We start from the raw sequence: 16,526 nt of genomic DNA, 5'->3' as shown, positions 1-16,526 counted from the left end.
AATGTGTGTGTGTGTATGTGTGTATACATATAATAGAGATAAAGCATGCTCCCAATATATCTTTTAGATTTTTCTCCAGATGCAGCAACTGAAGCCTTTCTACTTTTTCAGAGGGAGCATTGGCTTTCTCTTTTCATGATGTTTATGACCTCATTTAGTTACTCATTTGTACAATTAAGGGCTTCTCTTTATCTTCCCTACATGTGCATATATTCTAGTTCATAAGAAAATGCACAGCTCACCATTTCCTTTTCTAAATTTAATCACTGCAGTGTTGGTGAAGATGCTTGCTGAACAGCAAGCTGTTTGGTTTCCTTGCTGTCTTGGCAATAACCTTTTGTCTGGTCATGTAACAAAGCCATCCTGTGAACAGGCAAACCAAAACAGGCTTAGGGCCAACAACTACTTTCAAACTGATAGCCTGCGGTTTGGTTTTGAAAGGCAAAGTTGTTCTCTGTAGCTCACTAAAAATTTAATTCATGAAAGTATTTCATACAAATTCTGTGTCAGTCTTTCCCAGTACCTTCATAAATCAGTAATTACATTATGAAAGCATCACATATTTTCTGGAGTGTACTTGTTTGGATTTTTGTTGCTATTGTTAGGTTCTTCTTGTTTTCTAAGTGAGCTACTTGCATTTCATTAAATGACAGCCAGGCCACAGCATCTCTCATGGACGTGCTGCCCAACAGGCCTTAATCCAGGGACTCAAAAAGAGGGAGGGCTCCAAAGGAGTTCACTGGTCTGAAGTGTTTTGCTCCCTGACCTACCAAGCACACCAGTGTAAAGGAACATCAGTGATGTTGCCAGGAGCCAGTTCCTCATTTTTCTGAAGTCACTGGGACTTGCACAGAAAGTTTCTGGGAGAGCTCCCATTAATTTCTATCAGATTAGGATTTGGCCCTCTTTGTTTAAGCAGCTGAATTTTCCTGTTGTCATTCATTGCCATATCAAACACTTTCTCACAGTGCATCTCCAAGCACACAAAAGCATTGCAGTCTACTGTAGTTGTGTATATTGTCCTCTGCCATTCTTGTTTGTAACACAAGCAGAGAAAATGCCTGGAAATGTCATTCTGAAGGGGTAATGCCATGCTTTCCTTTATTATCATTCAGATTTACTTATTTGAAAGATTAAAGTCTAAGACCTCACTTTCAGAAGGCAGAAGCTGGCTCACAAGCCTTTATCACCTTTGTCTAGAGCAAATACATGTGAGCACTCTGCATCCAGATTTTGAAGACCTTTTTTGTTAGTTTCCTTAGAGATAGATACAGAGGATGTTTGTGGCTTTAAATTTCCTTCCTAATTCATGTGATTTTACAGCAAACCTCTTCTTGCTTCTTTTTATAACACAGCTTGGGCTTTAGACCTTTTATAGGCAAGGTAAGATCAGAAAGTGATGAGAATAATCTACTGAGAGAGAAAGGGTTGATGTGACTGATGTGGTTGTTGCATTACCTGTCAGAATGCTGGGTGCCAGTATCTGACAGGGCTCCCAAAAGAGCAGAAAGTAAGGGGAGGACAGACAGAAAGAGTAAAAAAAAAGGATGTGAAAGCATGCACTTGTAGAAAAAAAGAGACTGAATAACAAAATGGCAGCTGGGTGCATAGATGAGCATCCTGTTTGTGATACTGCCAAATTAGATGGATAATTGACCAGGCCAAACTTAAAGGACTTATTAATTAAATTAGAAATACTATCTTCAGTCCTCTAAATGTAATAAAGCACATGAATTTAAATATCTTAAGCAAGGTTCAAAAATTTTGGTTTTTTCCTAACATGTTTCTGCAGTATACGAGTTCATTTTGCCAGCCTGTTCATCTGGCCTTATTAACTGTATTTATCATTACTCTTTTGTGGGTATAGAATATGCATGTAAGGAAAAAAAAATATTTCACTTTTTCCTGCATAGTTGCTCTCTTCTTGCTGAGAATCTCCTTTCAAATAAAGAGAAAAAAAGAAATAGTCCGTTAAAATGTAGTTTTAAATTAACTTGGAGTAATTAATCTTGAATTTAATTCTTCAGTGTTTTGCTGGAGAAAAAAAAATTATCTTTTTTTTCCAGAATTACTTCAAAATTAACTAAAAAATCTAGGATCTCTATATAAGGTTTTGTCTGGAACAATGGATGAAATGAAAGTCTTTGGACTTGGAAAAAATGTTTATTATGTGTGGTATTTCCACCCAAATGTAAGTGATTCTTTTCCCTACAGCTGTGTTCGACTTGATAACTGAACTGGCTTTTCTGTGAATGAGTATTAACTGTGATTCAATAAGAGAAACAAAAATATTTTCTAGCCAGGAGAAAGGTTTGAAAAGAGCATAGTTGCCTGAAGCTGGAGATGGTAAAAGTGATCTAGAGATACTCTCTTGTAAAGAGTGTTGCTCCTGTGCAGGTCTGACTGCTGACTGTGTGTGTACACGGACAGATACGAATGGCCATAAACATAATACTCTGCTCCTGTGTCTGATGCTGCCAGACACTGGGGTGGGTGTTGGAGTTAACAAAGTTAACTCCTCGTGCTAATGCTGCTGTATTACTGAATTTTAGGATGGGCAGCCAGCAGTGTGAGCCCACCATCAATACCACAGCCAGCACAGAAACCACACAGCCAGAATGTGAGTGATGGGAAGACGCCTGTGAAAGGTGATAATCATGTATTTTTTCCAGTTTACTTGGCTTTTCCTTTTTAGTGCTTGTATCTTGTATGGTGTCTCATGTCTTCTCAGTTACTGTGGTAACAAAACTTATTTTTGTAGTAGCTACATCTCAATCTTGTGCTCCCTGATTACTCTGTTTCACCTTGATTAGGTGTACGATATGTGTGTGTATGTATATTTTTGGTAGGCTTAGTGCTGATAGCATGTCAAAAGAGTAATTTACTATATAATAAAGGAATCAAAGCTACAGTTTCTTTTACCTACTTTAATTTAGACTCACACAGAATAGCATCTGCATACACTTTGTCTGAGCTAAACAATGTTTTTAAGCTCCAAGATTTAGCATTGTGGCTAAAATACAGGCTGCTGATAAGGCAGAAGAGCCCTAATTGCAAATTTTTTTTTATAAACACACATGATATCAGTAATCATCTGTTTAAAACTTAATTCAGTTGTTGCAACTGAGCCAAGAGTGCATAGTCCTGCCATCTACTGAGACAATGGCCTGCTGATTTTTGACTAGGATTTTCTGGATAAGTGAACCAGAATTATGTTGAATTCTGTTGCCAGTTTGTAGCCAATTCTGTGCATTCACATTTGATGATACAGAATAAAGGGGTGACATGTATTCCTTCCCCTGAGATTTTTCAGCTCAGGAGAAAAAAGATGGTTAAGATGTTTTGGAAACTGTTTTGGAAATCAGTGTGATTATGCAGCCACAGGACTGGCACCAGCAAAAGGAATGGCCTTCAGCTATTTGGAAATCTGTAGTTCTGAAAGTGGCAGGTACCAAGAGGAGTGTCATGCCAGGCAGAGCCTGTTTTGTCTGTAAATTCTTTGTGTCACAAAGAAAGCTTTCATGTGCCATTATCTCTCTGAGAGAAGAGCATATCTTATTTCACTATCAGTATAATACATGTTGGGCATAGGCCCACAAAAAAAAACAAGTGGAGATGTACCTTCTTCATAGCAGCCAAAGTTGTTACTGCTTTAACCTGAACATCTGCCCAGTTGGAATAAAAGCAGGCAGGAGACCTCTGTGAAATACATATATCAATGTGGACACAGAGGTGCGATAGTCCAGCTGCTATTGGATATGTTCCCTATTCACATTTTGTCTACATCCATCAGAATTAAACTAGAAGCTGTACTGGGGACTACCTATCAAATATAACCCCTCTCTTTTTCTCTCCATCCAGTGCCTTCCCATTAAAACTTCATTCCAGATGAGTAATGACCTTGTTGGTTGCATACAGGGGAGACAGAACAGTCACATGAATTGGATTTAGGCAAAGGAATTTAGTCCTGTAAGAGAGCTTGAAAGTAAAATTTGCCTTCACTTTCCTTTTGCTTATTTGCAGGCATGCAGGGGCACACTCAAATACCTTTCATGAAACAAAGCTAGACAGAGTTAGAATGTTTCTATTTCTAGTTAAAGTGTTCCTGTACTTATCATGGCAGGAGCCATACAAAATACATAGCAGACATGTAAAACACTCATTCTTACTAAAGTTCTATATTCTGACAAAGATAGCGTTTTCAAATGCAATCGCTCATTCTGATTTTCTTGTCAGAAGTGCCCTTGGTAATAAATTAAACAATAGCATGGCATTTGTTTGACCTCAGTCAAACATTCAATTTTGTTTTAAAGTAGCTGACAAGTCTGTGCATTTCTTTTTTCTTTTCCTTTTCTTTCCAGAATCTACAAAGAATCCTAAAGACTTGACTGCTTGGTTCAGTCTCTTTGCTGACCTTGACCCATTATCCAATCCTGATGCTGTTGGGAAAACTGATAAAGAACATGAATTGCTTAATGCATGAGTCAGCTGCCTCTGGTAATTCACATTTTTCCTTTCATCAACACTATTTTGGAGTTTAAAAAAAACTAAATGAAAATTAGTATGCTGTTGTGAAACTATAAAGTATGTGCCATGATAATAAAACTAAAGGGAATTAATCCCCTTTTCTATAGGTACAGTTATTTGCTCTTGTTTTGTATAAAAAATTCGCATTTATTTTCTATGTGGACTTACAAAAATGAGGTTAAGAATTAGGGCAGATTTCTTGCCAAATTAGATTGTCTGCTGAAACACTGTCTTTGCCTGGGGTGATGTGGAGCTAACACCGGAGTGAAATACAAATTGCAAACCTATTTTTTTATAATGTTTCTTGAGTAAATTTAAAAAAAAAAATCATGTAACGGAAGAGGCTGCATGAGTCAAACATCTACATGTATATAATATATCTATTACTGCTATGTTAAGATGTCAACTAAATTTGTTTTGTTAGTACTCCCAGTTGAAAAACTTGTGCTGGAGCTAAAATACTGAAGAAGTAAATTTGGGTCTGTGCAGCCATCGAAATTGTGCCCTTTCCAATCTAACTTATTTGACAGACTGCACTACATAAACATAAGAGAAGTCATGCCCAGGAGGCTTCTTTTTCTGAGTTTCTTCTCCATTGCACCAACAGAATTCGCACTTGTTTGCAGAAGTTTTTTGGAACGGATGCTTTGCCATGCCTTCAATCCATTTCTCTTTCTGTTCTGTGAATTTTTCATCCAGTTTATTTCTGAAGCATGTGTTATTTTAAGCTTGTTGTGACATTAACTCTTTAATAAAATGATTTTGACAAAAAACACAACTTTATTCCCACTAGAATGCTGTTGTATTGATACGTAACAAGCATCTGAAGGTAAAAGATGACCAGTTTGTAGACAGTATTGAACCCTTTGTTTCTGAATAGTCATCCAGAAGGAAGGACAGTGAGAAAATTTGAACTCGATGTGGTGTCCCTTTGCTTCCCTGCAGAAGAAGGGGAAAAGGCTCATAGAATCATAAAGGTTGGAAATGCCTCCAAGACTACTGAGTCCAACCTTGGAACAAACAGTTCCCCTGCCAACTAAACCACAGCAGTCAGTGCTATGTGTGGTTGTCTTTTGAACATTTCCAGGGCCTTCCAGCACCTTCCTGGGCAGCCCATTCCAATGCCTGACCACCTCTTCAGAGGAGAAATTCTTTCAGATGTCCAGCCTGGACATCCCCTGGTGCACCCTCAGGATGTGTCACTAGCCAGTTAAGATCACAAGCTCTATGTACTGTACAAGACCCACTTTACAATTTATTATATTCAGCCTTTTATAATTTGCTTGATTTTCCATTTACTTTGGTGAAGCATTTTACAACCAGTTATCTGTACACTCATTTAATCCCTGTTTCATGGTCTAATAGGTAACTAAGTACCTGAAAATAACTATATAAATGTACAAGGTGACTGAATTGGCCAACTTTTTCTTGAGTGCAGCAGAACATTGTTGGATGTGTGCACTGAGCAGCAGTAATGTGGTTTTGGTGCTGCCTATCTAAAAAGCCACATGCTAGCAGTGGCTGTGAGGTTGGACTGACCAGAGTTCATCAGGCTCAGCCCTCAGCAAGCTTTAAACCTCCCTGTTCAAACTGTCGTGTTCATTATCCCATCCCATCCCATAACCTGGAAGTGTCAAAATACTTCAGATGTTTCCAGAGAAGTTCTTCAGATGCTTAGGAGTGGATTTTCATATCTAATGGGTAAAGATGGTCTTATGTTCTCTTTGCACAGTCCCCAGCCCAGCTGGGGCCCCGAGGCATGTAAGACTTGGAATCTGATGTCAGTGTTGTACTCTTTCTAAAGGTAAAACTTGGTTCCCTCCATCATATTTGCTACTCTTTGGTACTGGCAGGTCCTTGCTCAGTGAGCTGCCTTTTCTACACTCTGCAACTTTCTTGTGCACTAAGAGGGGGCTGAATTCACAACTTTGGGCTGCAGTTCTGGCAGTAAATAAGACATCTACAAAGGGGATTAACAGGGAAGTACCTAAGGTTTACACTGGGGTGCACTTCCACTTAGGAGTGCTAGTTTGTACTAATAACAGAGACTGTTTGCCTGAAATCCTCTTCATCCCAAGCTGTAATTATCTGCAGTGCCAAAAATGTTAGTGTTGGGCGCTTGAGGGAGAGCCAGGCTGTTCTTCAGCCCAGCTGGGTTACCACAAAATCATTAAACAGATTCTTGCAACTTTAAGCAAGTCTGTGGTTGCTAAATTTGCTGTGGATTACATTTGTCTGGATAGTTTCTAAAAACACTTGTGGACAATCCACTCCAGCATTTTTTAGTAGCTGAAGCAGTTAGGTGTAAAGCAGGCTGTAGTGAGTTCAAAACAGCCAATTATCTGTTCTTAAAGGCTCAAAAAAATGTTTGTTTGTTCTTTATGTCACAGATTCTAGACTTCCAGGATTAAAAAAAAAAAAGACAATCAAAACAAGGCACAAAAAAACCAAACTCCCATCTTGACTGAGACAATAAAGAGCATTGCAGAGGTTCAGCTAATGATGTTCTAAATCCTTATCCTGTTTTTAGGTAGGAAAGCATCAGAATCATCTTCCCTTTCGCACAACGCAAACCACAGGTGTAGGATTTTTTCTTTTCCCTCCTCCTCACACAAACTGCACTACCAAGTAGTTCATATTAAGCATTGATTTCTTGTAATATGTAATTTTGGAAATTACTTAAGCTTTGAATCATTTGCAATGCATTTTTTTTACACTTTCAAATGAGAAAAAGAAAAAAAAACAAGCCAGAGGTATTTAAAATGTAATTGGTTTTGCTTAAAGAAAAGCAGTTGAAATCACTATGTACAATGCATTATCATCATAAAGATTTAGTGAAGTTGAAAAACAGAGCAGGAAAGCTACCATCCTGCAAATAGACACAGTTAATGCAAAGTACAGAGCTACAAACAACACTTCCCTACTACTAAAGAAGTGTCTGGTAGTGCTTGTTAGCAGTCTGGGCTGTGGAGTCACTCCCAGGCCAGCACCACTGAGAGGATTGTGCTGTGCTTTCAGGCTTGGGACAACAGGCCAGTTCATCATCCTGGTAAAATTACAGTTTGATTTTCTACACACTTAATGCTCATCTTGATTTAATATGCTTCATTCCAGTTGCATATTCTGATTCAGTAGTGGATTGTTTTAAAATAAAAACAGCTGCAGAACCCCTGTGGCAGATGAAAACAGTGGCAATTGATTAACTGTCCTTATTTTGAAGTTTATTGAATTTGATGTAATTGATTCTGTTGATTCAAGTTTTCTACAAATCTCAGAGCAGCTGCTTCAGAGGAAATGGACTGTGAGCTTTGGCAATTGAACAACTCACAGAGAAAATTACAAGTAACTTTTTAATGTTACTTTTCTGGCCTTTTGAAAAGACCATGACTTATTTCAATAGAGTAGAATAGGACTTTGTTCCTTTCTGCTGTTTCCATATCCAACATTGCATGGGCATGACACTAATGTACTTTGAAGTAGGACCACTTGGTCACAAGCAGCCACCTGCCTTCCCCAAATGTCCTTTTAAATTCCCTTCAAACATTAGGGGCTGCACGTGCTAGGAAAAAGTGGGACCACCTGAGCAACAAGGTGACCAGCAAGCAGCTTTGCTCCAAGTGGGAATAGAGGAAATGTCATGGCCTACAAGCCCTGACAGGATCTGAGCCTGGAATGGTTCAGCAGAGTAGGAGGTTGGTGTGAGGACACAGTACACAGGTGCTGGCATCATGCTGCCTTTTCCTGGGGCCTCTGTAAACTGCTATCTGCATCCTTCCATCACATCCCACTGTGACTGCCAGGGGATACTGGATGAGCAGCACTGAGGAATCAGTGGTGGGTGAACTGTCCAGTTTTGGTGTTGAAGGTATGTGGACTCAAATAGCCCCAGGACACAGGAAGGGCAACTGGAAGATCCTGTCTTCTCTCAGTGCAGTTCCCAAAGATGATCAGATGTCAGAGCAGCAGCAACAATGAACATGTTACAGGTGTAGCTGCCAGTATTGGGTCCCTCCTCACTTCTTCAAGCTTCCTTCCAAGCACTTACTGCAAATCCCCCTCTACTTAGCCTACTTTTACAACTTCTGCTCCTTGTAAATGTCTTATTTTTAAACAAGCCACCATATGGGGGAGGCAGGAAGCAGAGCAACCACCAGGCTTGCCAACAGCCAAGCAGCAGAGGCTTTGCCTCAGCTGAGCAGCAGAAATGCTGAGATGATCGAGCACCTCATTGGCCAACCAAGCACGACAGAGCTGCTGGTGCTGCCATCCTCCCTCTGCGTGTGCTCAGCCCAGCGCAGTGCACACACACGGAGTGCACACAGAGTGCACAGGCAGAGCCTCTCCTGGGACAGTAAACAAGGGCACTGTGGCCAAACAGGCCCTGCAGGTCCAGCAAGTCTGGCCTCGGGTAGCCAGCCAGGCTCCAGTACCAAGATGGACTGGCCTTGCAGTCAATCAGACCAGTACCTGGCCATTCATTAACAGTGCTCTCCCAAGCATAAAATTGGCTTTTCCCCTCACCTACTAATTGCAAACCCTACGGGCTAAAGTATGGCGCTCCCTTCAAGTCAGACAAGGTGCTTGCCAGCACAGGAGCTCTCCCTGCCGGAGTGGGTCCAGAGGAGGGACATGAAACCAGTCAGCAGGGCTGGAGCAGCTGTCCTGTGAAGAAAGGCTGAGAGAGCTGGGGTCCAGCCTGGGGTCCAGAAGTCTCTAGGGGGAGACTTTACTTTTCACTATATGCAGTTTGTAAGAAAGGCTGAGACAGACGTTATTGAGGCCTAAGGACAAGTGTCAGGTTTTTAGCTGAAAGAGTGTAGGGTAGCACAAAAGAATTTTTTTGTGGTGAGACATTGGAACTGTTTGGCCAGGAAAGTGACAGATGCCCCAGCCCTGGAAATGTTCAAGGTCTGGTTCAATGGGACTATGAAGAACCTCATCTCATTAAAAAATGTCCATGGCAGAGGGGTTGGACTAGAAGATCTTTAGAGGTCCCTGCCAATCCAAATAATTCTGCAAGTCCGTGACCAAGTGAGGAGGCTGCTGTTTTCCAGACAGCAGTGTTCAGCTCCCAGCAGCTGCATCAACTTTTAACTCTGTTCTACCATAGCAAAAGCTCGATGGGTCCAGCCTTGTAATTAATCCATAGTGGGTTTGAAGTTTCAGCTGCTTGCAAAAAATTACAAAATTTAAATTAAGAGAAGCATAATGTAGCTTGGAGGTGGAAGCCTGGCTGACACTACCTGACAGCTATTTACATTGGCTGCTGTCGGAATCCTTTTTGGGAATACCCAAAAATATGAGGAAAAAAAGTAGATAAGCAATTTTAGAAGAGAGAGCAGACCTACCTAAGCTGTTACAGAAGTTACAGCCAGTCTTTTTAAACTGAAGTCATTTATCTATCACAGAAACTTACTTCGCAGGGTGCTTCTTTTAATTTGGACTTCCACAGCTATAATGGCAGTAGGAAAGGCCCGAGGACAGGTGCTGGAAGCCAAATGCTTGCTTCATCAATAGGCTGGAGCAAGGTAAAAAACAACTTTAAAAGTGCTACACAATTAAATCATCCAATCCTGTCTCCATCCAAGTGGGTGGATAACAGCTGGCTGCAGGAAACAAACATGCTGAATGCAACAGGAGCAGGATGTGACAAAGAAAAAGCCCAAACTCCTGCCACTCCAAGTACAATCCTCAGAATAAACCCTTGACACATAAAATACAGGAATTGAAATAATGAGCCACTTTGCTGTTACAGCTGCTTATTTTTCTGGACTGTTTTGGCAGTCTGTGTGGTGTTCCCACAACTGTCTCTGCCTTGACCTTGAGTACCAGAGCTTCAGAACACCAAAGACTGACAGTAGAGAGCAGCCCTCACTGTAGCAGGTGAGAGTTTGATTTTCAGAAAGATTTTTAGAAGACGGCACAAAACATGAGACAAGCCCCATGGGGGACTTTTCTGATCTGTGGTTCAGATGGGTCTTGGGCTGATCTAGCCTTTTCTGCTAAAGTTTTCCCTGGATTTGGAGTCAGTAGCCATGGTTGCAGGAGCGCAAGGCACAGGAGCAATTCAAGACTTCCCCGAAGAGCCAGTCTGTGCTCTGGAAGTCAGAGGAGCCTGCCCAGGGCCTGGGGGCTGTGAGCATCCCAAACCCATGGGCCACCACTGGCCTAGCAGGTCATCTCCAGCTGGAAAAGAGCCTGCAATGGCACTGATCTGGCTGAAAACTTGCCACCCTGACCCCTGCCAAAAAAAAAAAAACTAAACAAACAAACAAATAAACAAAAAAAAAAAAAAAAAAAAAAACACCAACAAGAGAAAAAAAAAAAAAACGTTTGAGGCAGCAGAGGCCACAGAGGAGTGTGAGGCTGTGCAGTGGTGAGAGGCAAGCAGCACTGCCACAGCCATCAGGCAAGACCTATGGTCACCTCTGCTTGTCACCAAACCACAGCCAAGCTCACATGCAAGATACTCACAGCCATTGCTGCTCTGCATGTAGTGAAATGATTACAAGACACCTTACTTGAATAAAATCTTCCTTTTGTTAATTCTTAACCTTCCCTCCCCGCCCTGCAGCACTGAGCACTTTGCAGCGTTTGCTTTAATTTTTAAGGGAAATGACCCAGGTCCCCTTGGAGGCAGGAGACCTCTTGGCTTCACCAGCCTTTGCCATGTTCATAAGTTATTAGTGCTGTGCTTCAAAGCCTGGACAGACCTCAGAGTGTGCAGGTCCATCTCACTGCTTGCAGTTTAAGCCATGGGAATGTTGCCAAAACAAAGTATAAAAGGAAATAAGATTAAAAAGCAAACAGAGGTATTCAGAAAAAAAGACTGCACTGACACTGCTTTACAGCCCCTCTCTTGCCCCCATCCATTTTATCAGCCCTGTTGGCAAATATTAAATGCAATTGAATAACACTAAAAATCCATAACGGTCATTTTCCTACTTGAGATTTGGAGGAGCAGATTGAACTGTTTGTCATGGGGTGGTTTTTAATGAACAGTGCAGCTTGTCTATAAGTGGTCTGGGTTCCCTCTCTGTTCCCCATAAACATGTGAAGTACTTAATGCAGGGCTTAATTGAGGTTGAGGTACATAACGTTGTTTTCTTTAGTGGTCATTATCCAAGTGAAAAAAGGAAAATGTTTCAACATACAAGAAAATGCATTTAAAGGCCCAAAGTAAGTCCTATTGTGTAGCAGCACCAATACCAAACCAAGTTCCTTTCTGCAGGGACCAACTGCCAAAATGAAGTGTCTTTCTTTCAGGGAAGATTAATCCAATATATATTCCATCAGCAATCTCAAAATCTCTATCAAGGTACTTAAGTTTCTGCACCAGGGCCTATCAGCAAAAAAAACCCAGACACCTGGCCCACGACAGCATCAAGTAGGCTGGGGCCAGTCTTACCATGACTCAGGTAATGATGTGCCTGTCCCCAGAGTACAACACCACCATGGTGCTGTCAGAACTCCCAACAGCTGCAGGAGTCCAGGTTTGCTGGTTTTCCCCCTGGTTTGCAACAAGGCGACATCTCCCAGTCACCAGAGATGGTGGAAATGAGACTCCCATGCAGGAGGGGCCAGCAGAGCCTGTACATACCATGGTGGGAAATAGAAACTTCCACAATGGTGAAGGCTGAGAGATGGACAACAGCTCCTGCTCTGGCAGACCTGCACCTCCAGGACAGAGCCAGTGCCATGAAGCCCCTGTGCCAGACAGCAGCACCAGTTTGTTGTCCAGTCTGGAGGTACATTTTAAAGGCAAGTCATGATACAGAGCAGCATTCACTGCCTTTCAGCCAGGATGCAACCAAAGGGACAGACTGCAATCTACAGATGGCCTGATTTAGAGAACAAATGACATTTATCCAGACTAATACTCCTCTGGAGTATTAAGGCATCTGCTGTCTTCCTAACCCAAGGAACATCCTGTATGTACCAATACAGACATACAAGGTTACCTACCAAATCAGGGGCCTAGGCTGCCTTTGCTTTCCCATTGTTTAGAAAGTGCAAGACCTACTGCTCACATCTTCATCACTCTCCTACCCAAAGGTTTAGTATTCCCCTGCAGAAGAGGAAAACCAGAAAATCCTCTGTAGAAGAGAACAGATTTCTCAGGTACTCAATTCAGAAAGTGTTTCAATTATCTCCTTGGAATTCTCCATTAGAACCAAAACAAGATCCACCAAACTCATTTCATGAACAAGAGCCCCTGAATGAATTGGCAATCCTTGAAATACACCTACATGCCCCATCCAAAATATAACATGCAGTAAAAGTAAGTATGGTACCATCTCTATACTGTCACAGAGGTGGAAAGCTACATCTGAAGCTTCCTATATTTTCAGCAACTGACATCAAAATGAATGGATCTCAGCATTCTCAGGACATACAATGAATTAGAATCCAAAGGAATAATAAAAACAGATTTAAGTGCTTCTCCCTGCCACTTCCCATTTCCTAATAACAGTATTTAGTTTCCAAAGGCAACACCCTTTTAAAATCTTTCATAAGAATGAGTTCTTACTTCCCCTAGGTAACAAGTCCAAGGATAGCACCAGTGTTACGGAAAGGGGGGCTGCTACTCTCGGAGAAACCTCTGCATGACAAAGAAAGGGTACAACTAGAAATTCTTATCCAAATAAAACTCAGAAGGGGAGTAATTTCATCACCCAGACTGTGGGCAACAAACTTTAACAGCAAGTCTAGTTTCTTTCAGCTTTCTTCTCCTTGGAGAAAGAACCTCTGTCTATAAAAATCTCAAGAGCACTCAGATCTCACCTGCAGAAAGGTGAGATTTTAGTTAAAATTAGTTAACATTACTTACACCTGGCAGTCTGGGATTTAGATGATGCTACTTACTTACTACTTATTTGGAGAAGTAAAAGATAAAAACAAAGGTACAAGAAATGGATTACCATGGGTATCACTATTGCCCCAAGCAAACCCTATTTTCAACCAACAGCTGCACAAGGCATGGAAAAGTTTAACCACACACACTTCACTGTGCACATACACAAAAATAAATCTCACACACATCCCCCCTTAATTTTCTACAGGCATTAGCCTAATTGTGCTTTGTTATGACGTTCAGTTTCTAATTCAATGGGGGAAGAGATTACACAACCTTCTCTTCTCCCAGGCTTCCAGCTCCTCTGCCTCTGAGCTTTCCAGGCTACAGATCAAGGCAGCCTAAAAACTTCCCATCAGAACTTCTTATAACCTCAAATAAAACTTCAACCATTCTTAAAAATGGGGTCACCTCTCTATCCAGCTTCATCTAATTGCTCTTCTTTCTTGTCATCAGCTGAAGTTGCAGTTTAACTTACATGTTCACTCACTTCCAGTGTGGCCTTTACTGAGGAAACTCCCTACCTCCTCTCAGCCCCACTCAAGTAACAATATTTTCTGGGACCTGCTGCACTCTAAAGAGACAACTCCTACTCTCCAGTTTCTTATCACCTCTCCATAATTATGGTGCTATAGAGGAGGTGCCAAAATCAAAAGAAGTAATAAAGCTACTCAACTATCTCTGCTTTACTGGAGACCTCATTCATGTTTGACACACCAAAAATTTCCAGAAGCCAGAAGTTACCCTCAAAACCTATTCCAGACAGTTTAAAAGATATGTTAACAACCTAGTTGAAAATACTGCAGCATGTCCTTCTTTTGTGAGGCAAGAATTCTTAAGGTAGTTCAAAAATTCCATCTCTTAACCATCAACTGAAATGTAAAATGCCCCAAATAATCACAAGTTAGTAAGGCTTATAAAAACCATATTTGAGCACATCCTTTGTAAAATCATCTCATTTTAAACATATCAATACTTGGAAAAAAAATCCTTGCATGTTTGCCCTGTAATTAATTATACTTAGTGCTAAAACAAATACACATTTTCAGTATGAATTCATCTAAATTCATTTTCTTACTGCTTAATATTCCATGTCTGCTAAACTTAAAGCTCATTAGTAAGTATTTCCTGTGTGTAGGTATTTACTAACTGAAATTAAGTCACTTTTCAACCATCAAGTTAATCATGTTGAGCTCCTACACAGCCGCCTTCTAGTTTTTCCAGTACTTTATTCCTATAGCTCTTCCCTGAGCCTTTTATAGTCTCTCCCAAACTAAAGTTTTCCAGGACTGTTTAAACTAATGCAAAGAGAAACAAGATACACATATTCCAACTGTATGTCAACCTTTCATCAAACAACTTCCTTCAGCAAAGTACCGAATATGGATGACTGTACATGAAATGCATGTACTTTCACAGCTTTAATTCACTTTTTCCTTGCATTTAGGTTCTGGACATACACTGTCCAGGAAGTCCAGGAACTTCGGCTATTTCCTCCCAGCTGAGTTGCCTCAAATCTGTGTTTTCATTTGTGCTGTATTTTGCACAGCAAGGCAGGCTGTTTTACAACAGTAATTGATGGAAACTTCTCCTAGTTATCTCCAAACTGCTTGGCTTGTACCTCAAGTAATGTCTGAAGGTCCCATTCCACTACCCTGGAGGAAGGCCAGGGTAACAGGAGGTGGTTTTGCTAAGCCTCGATGGCGTTTGCTTACAACTGAATAAATTAGACATGTTGGCTGACATCACAGTTTCTCTTGTTCCTGCTACTCCTTACACTTACATACTGTGAAGATTCTGAGACTCTATCCTTGTGTCAGTATCTGGCCCTTCCCAAGAGCTAATTTGTCAGGAAGCCAGAAATCACTTCCCAGACAGCACCCTGTTTCCTAAAAGAAGCAGGTCACTCACTATCTGTTGTCTCCTACCCCAGTATACACAGCCAAGGGCTCTCTTTACACAGCCCTCCAGTCTCTGAAGCATTCATTTCCACAGCCACGAATTACTAGAAAATATATGTTGAAGCTAAGATCTTTTCTTCACAAAAGAGGGACTCAAGACAAAATTATTTCATTAGCTCTCTACTCTCAGTGTTTTTCAGACTCCTAGTTTTGGCTTTGGGGAAGACGAAGGCAGTGAGTTACACACAGCACACAAAGTATGGCTTGTATGAAAAAAAAATCCAAAATGTGACTAACCAGACAAGGCCCAGATTCATGAGGATGCTTAAAAGCTCCCTGTGACACAAACTGCATCACATCTCTGCAGGGCAAGCTACAGGCTTTTGTCAAAGTATTTCCTGAGAAAACACCCTCCCACTCAAAGACAGCCTAAAACTGCTGCATCCAATCCTGTCTCAATCCTTGTGACAAGACTCACAAGGCTTTTCCTATGAACCCCTTCATGCTGATGACAAAATGACTGAAATGAAGCCATTTCTGACTGAAGGACACCAAGCATTCTTGTAGGAATATCCTATGTTGGAAGGGACTCACAAGGGTCATTGACGTCCAGCTTCTGGCCCTGGACTTTTAGTTAAGTTCCAGTTAATGTTTCTAACACAGTCACATAGAAACCTTGTAATCTTTAGGATGCTGCAAACTTAAAATTTCCACTGACTGATGGCAATAACCATGAATCCATTCTTGATGGTTATTGCCATAGTGCTCTTCAGTAAATACTGACTTTGGAGGATTTACATGTATTTAAATATTATCCTTCTTTCTTCCTCCTTCCCCCCACCCCCATCTGGAAAGAATTATTCTGCAAGTCTAATGACAATCATTTGAGTCATACAAAACAACATGAAACCAAGACTGTCAGTAGATTTATACCACATCCTTTAGGAGTTTAGTTTAGTTTCACATAGTGAAACATCTAATGGCTTTCATAATTTTCAACAGATAACTTGAAATTAGCCATACCACAAACAAAGTAGCAGATACACAGTTTCAAATAACTCTTAACTGATTTTTTCCTGTGCTATGTTGAAATACAGTATGCTACTTAAAGCATAATTAAACATTCAGCTACTTTAAGGTGTTTTCCCTGCTCCTGAGTATAGCATTATGCAAAAATTGATAAAATACTATCTTGTTCTAGAAGACAGCACACTAGTCACACACGGTTGGCATTATTCTAGATG

General features: G+C 40.9%; 1 protein-coding gene across 8 annotated transcripts in view; it reads left to right on the top strand.

Annotated features, from left to right (window-relative positions):
• ICA1 (islet cell autoantigen 1) overlaps nucleotides 1–15,124 on the top strand; it is a 76,298-nt gene extending 61,174 nt beyond the window's left edge. For 6 of the 8 annotated variants that reach the window (XM_053955136.1, XM_053955084.1, XM_053955128.1 and 3 more), the window contains 2 exons: nucleotides 2,553–2,648; nucleotides 4,362–4,633. In XM_053955136.1, the coding sequence (XP_053811111.1) occupies nucleotides 2,553–2,648; nucleotides 4,362–4,483 (218 nt within the window). In that variant the 3' untranslated portion in view covers nucleotides 4,484–4,633. Of the gene's footprint in view, nucleotides 1–2,552; nucleotides 2,649–4,361; nucleotides 4,634–5,134; nucleotides 5,330–14,828 lie in introns of those variants that run through there. The other 2 variants (XM_053955119.1, XM_053955109.1) reach the window with 2 other exon arrangements.
• Nucleotides 15,125–16,526: the final 1,402 nt, after the last annotated feature.

Source organism: Vidua chalybeata, chromosome 1, assembly GCF_026979565.1.
Source record: "Vidua chalybeata isolate OUT-0048 chromosome 1, bVidCha1 merged haplotype, whole genome shotgun sequence".
Classification (NCBI taxonomy): Eukaryota; Metazoa; Chordata; class Aves; order Passeriformes; family Viduidae; genus Vidua; species Vidua chalybeata.
This window is presented reverse-complemented; position numbering and strand designations above follow the sequence as displayed.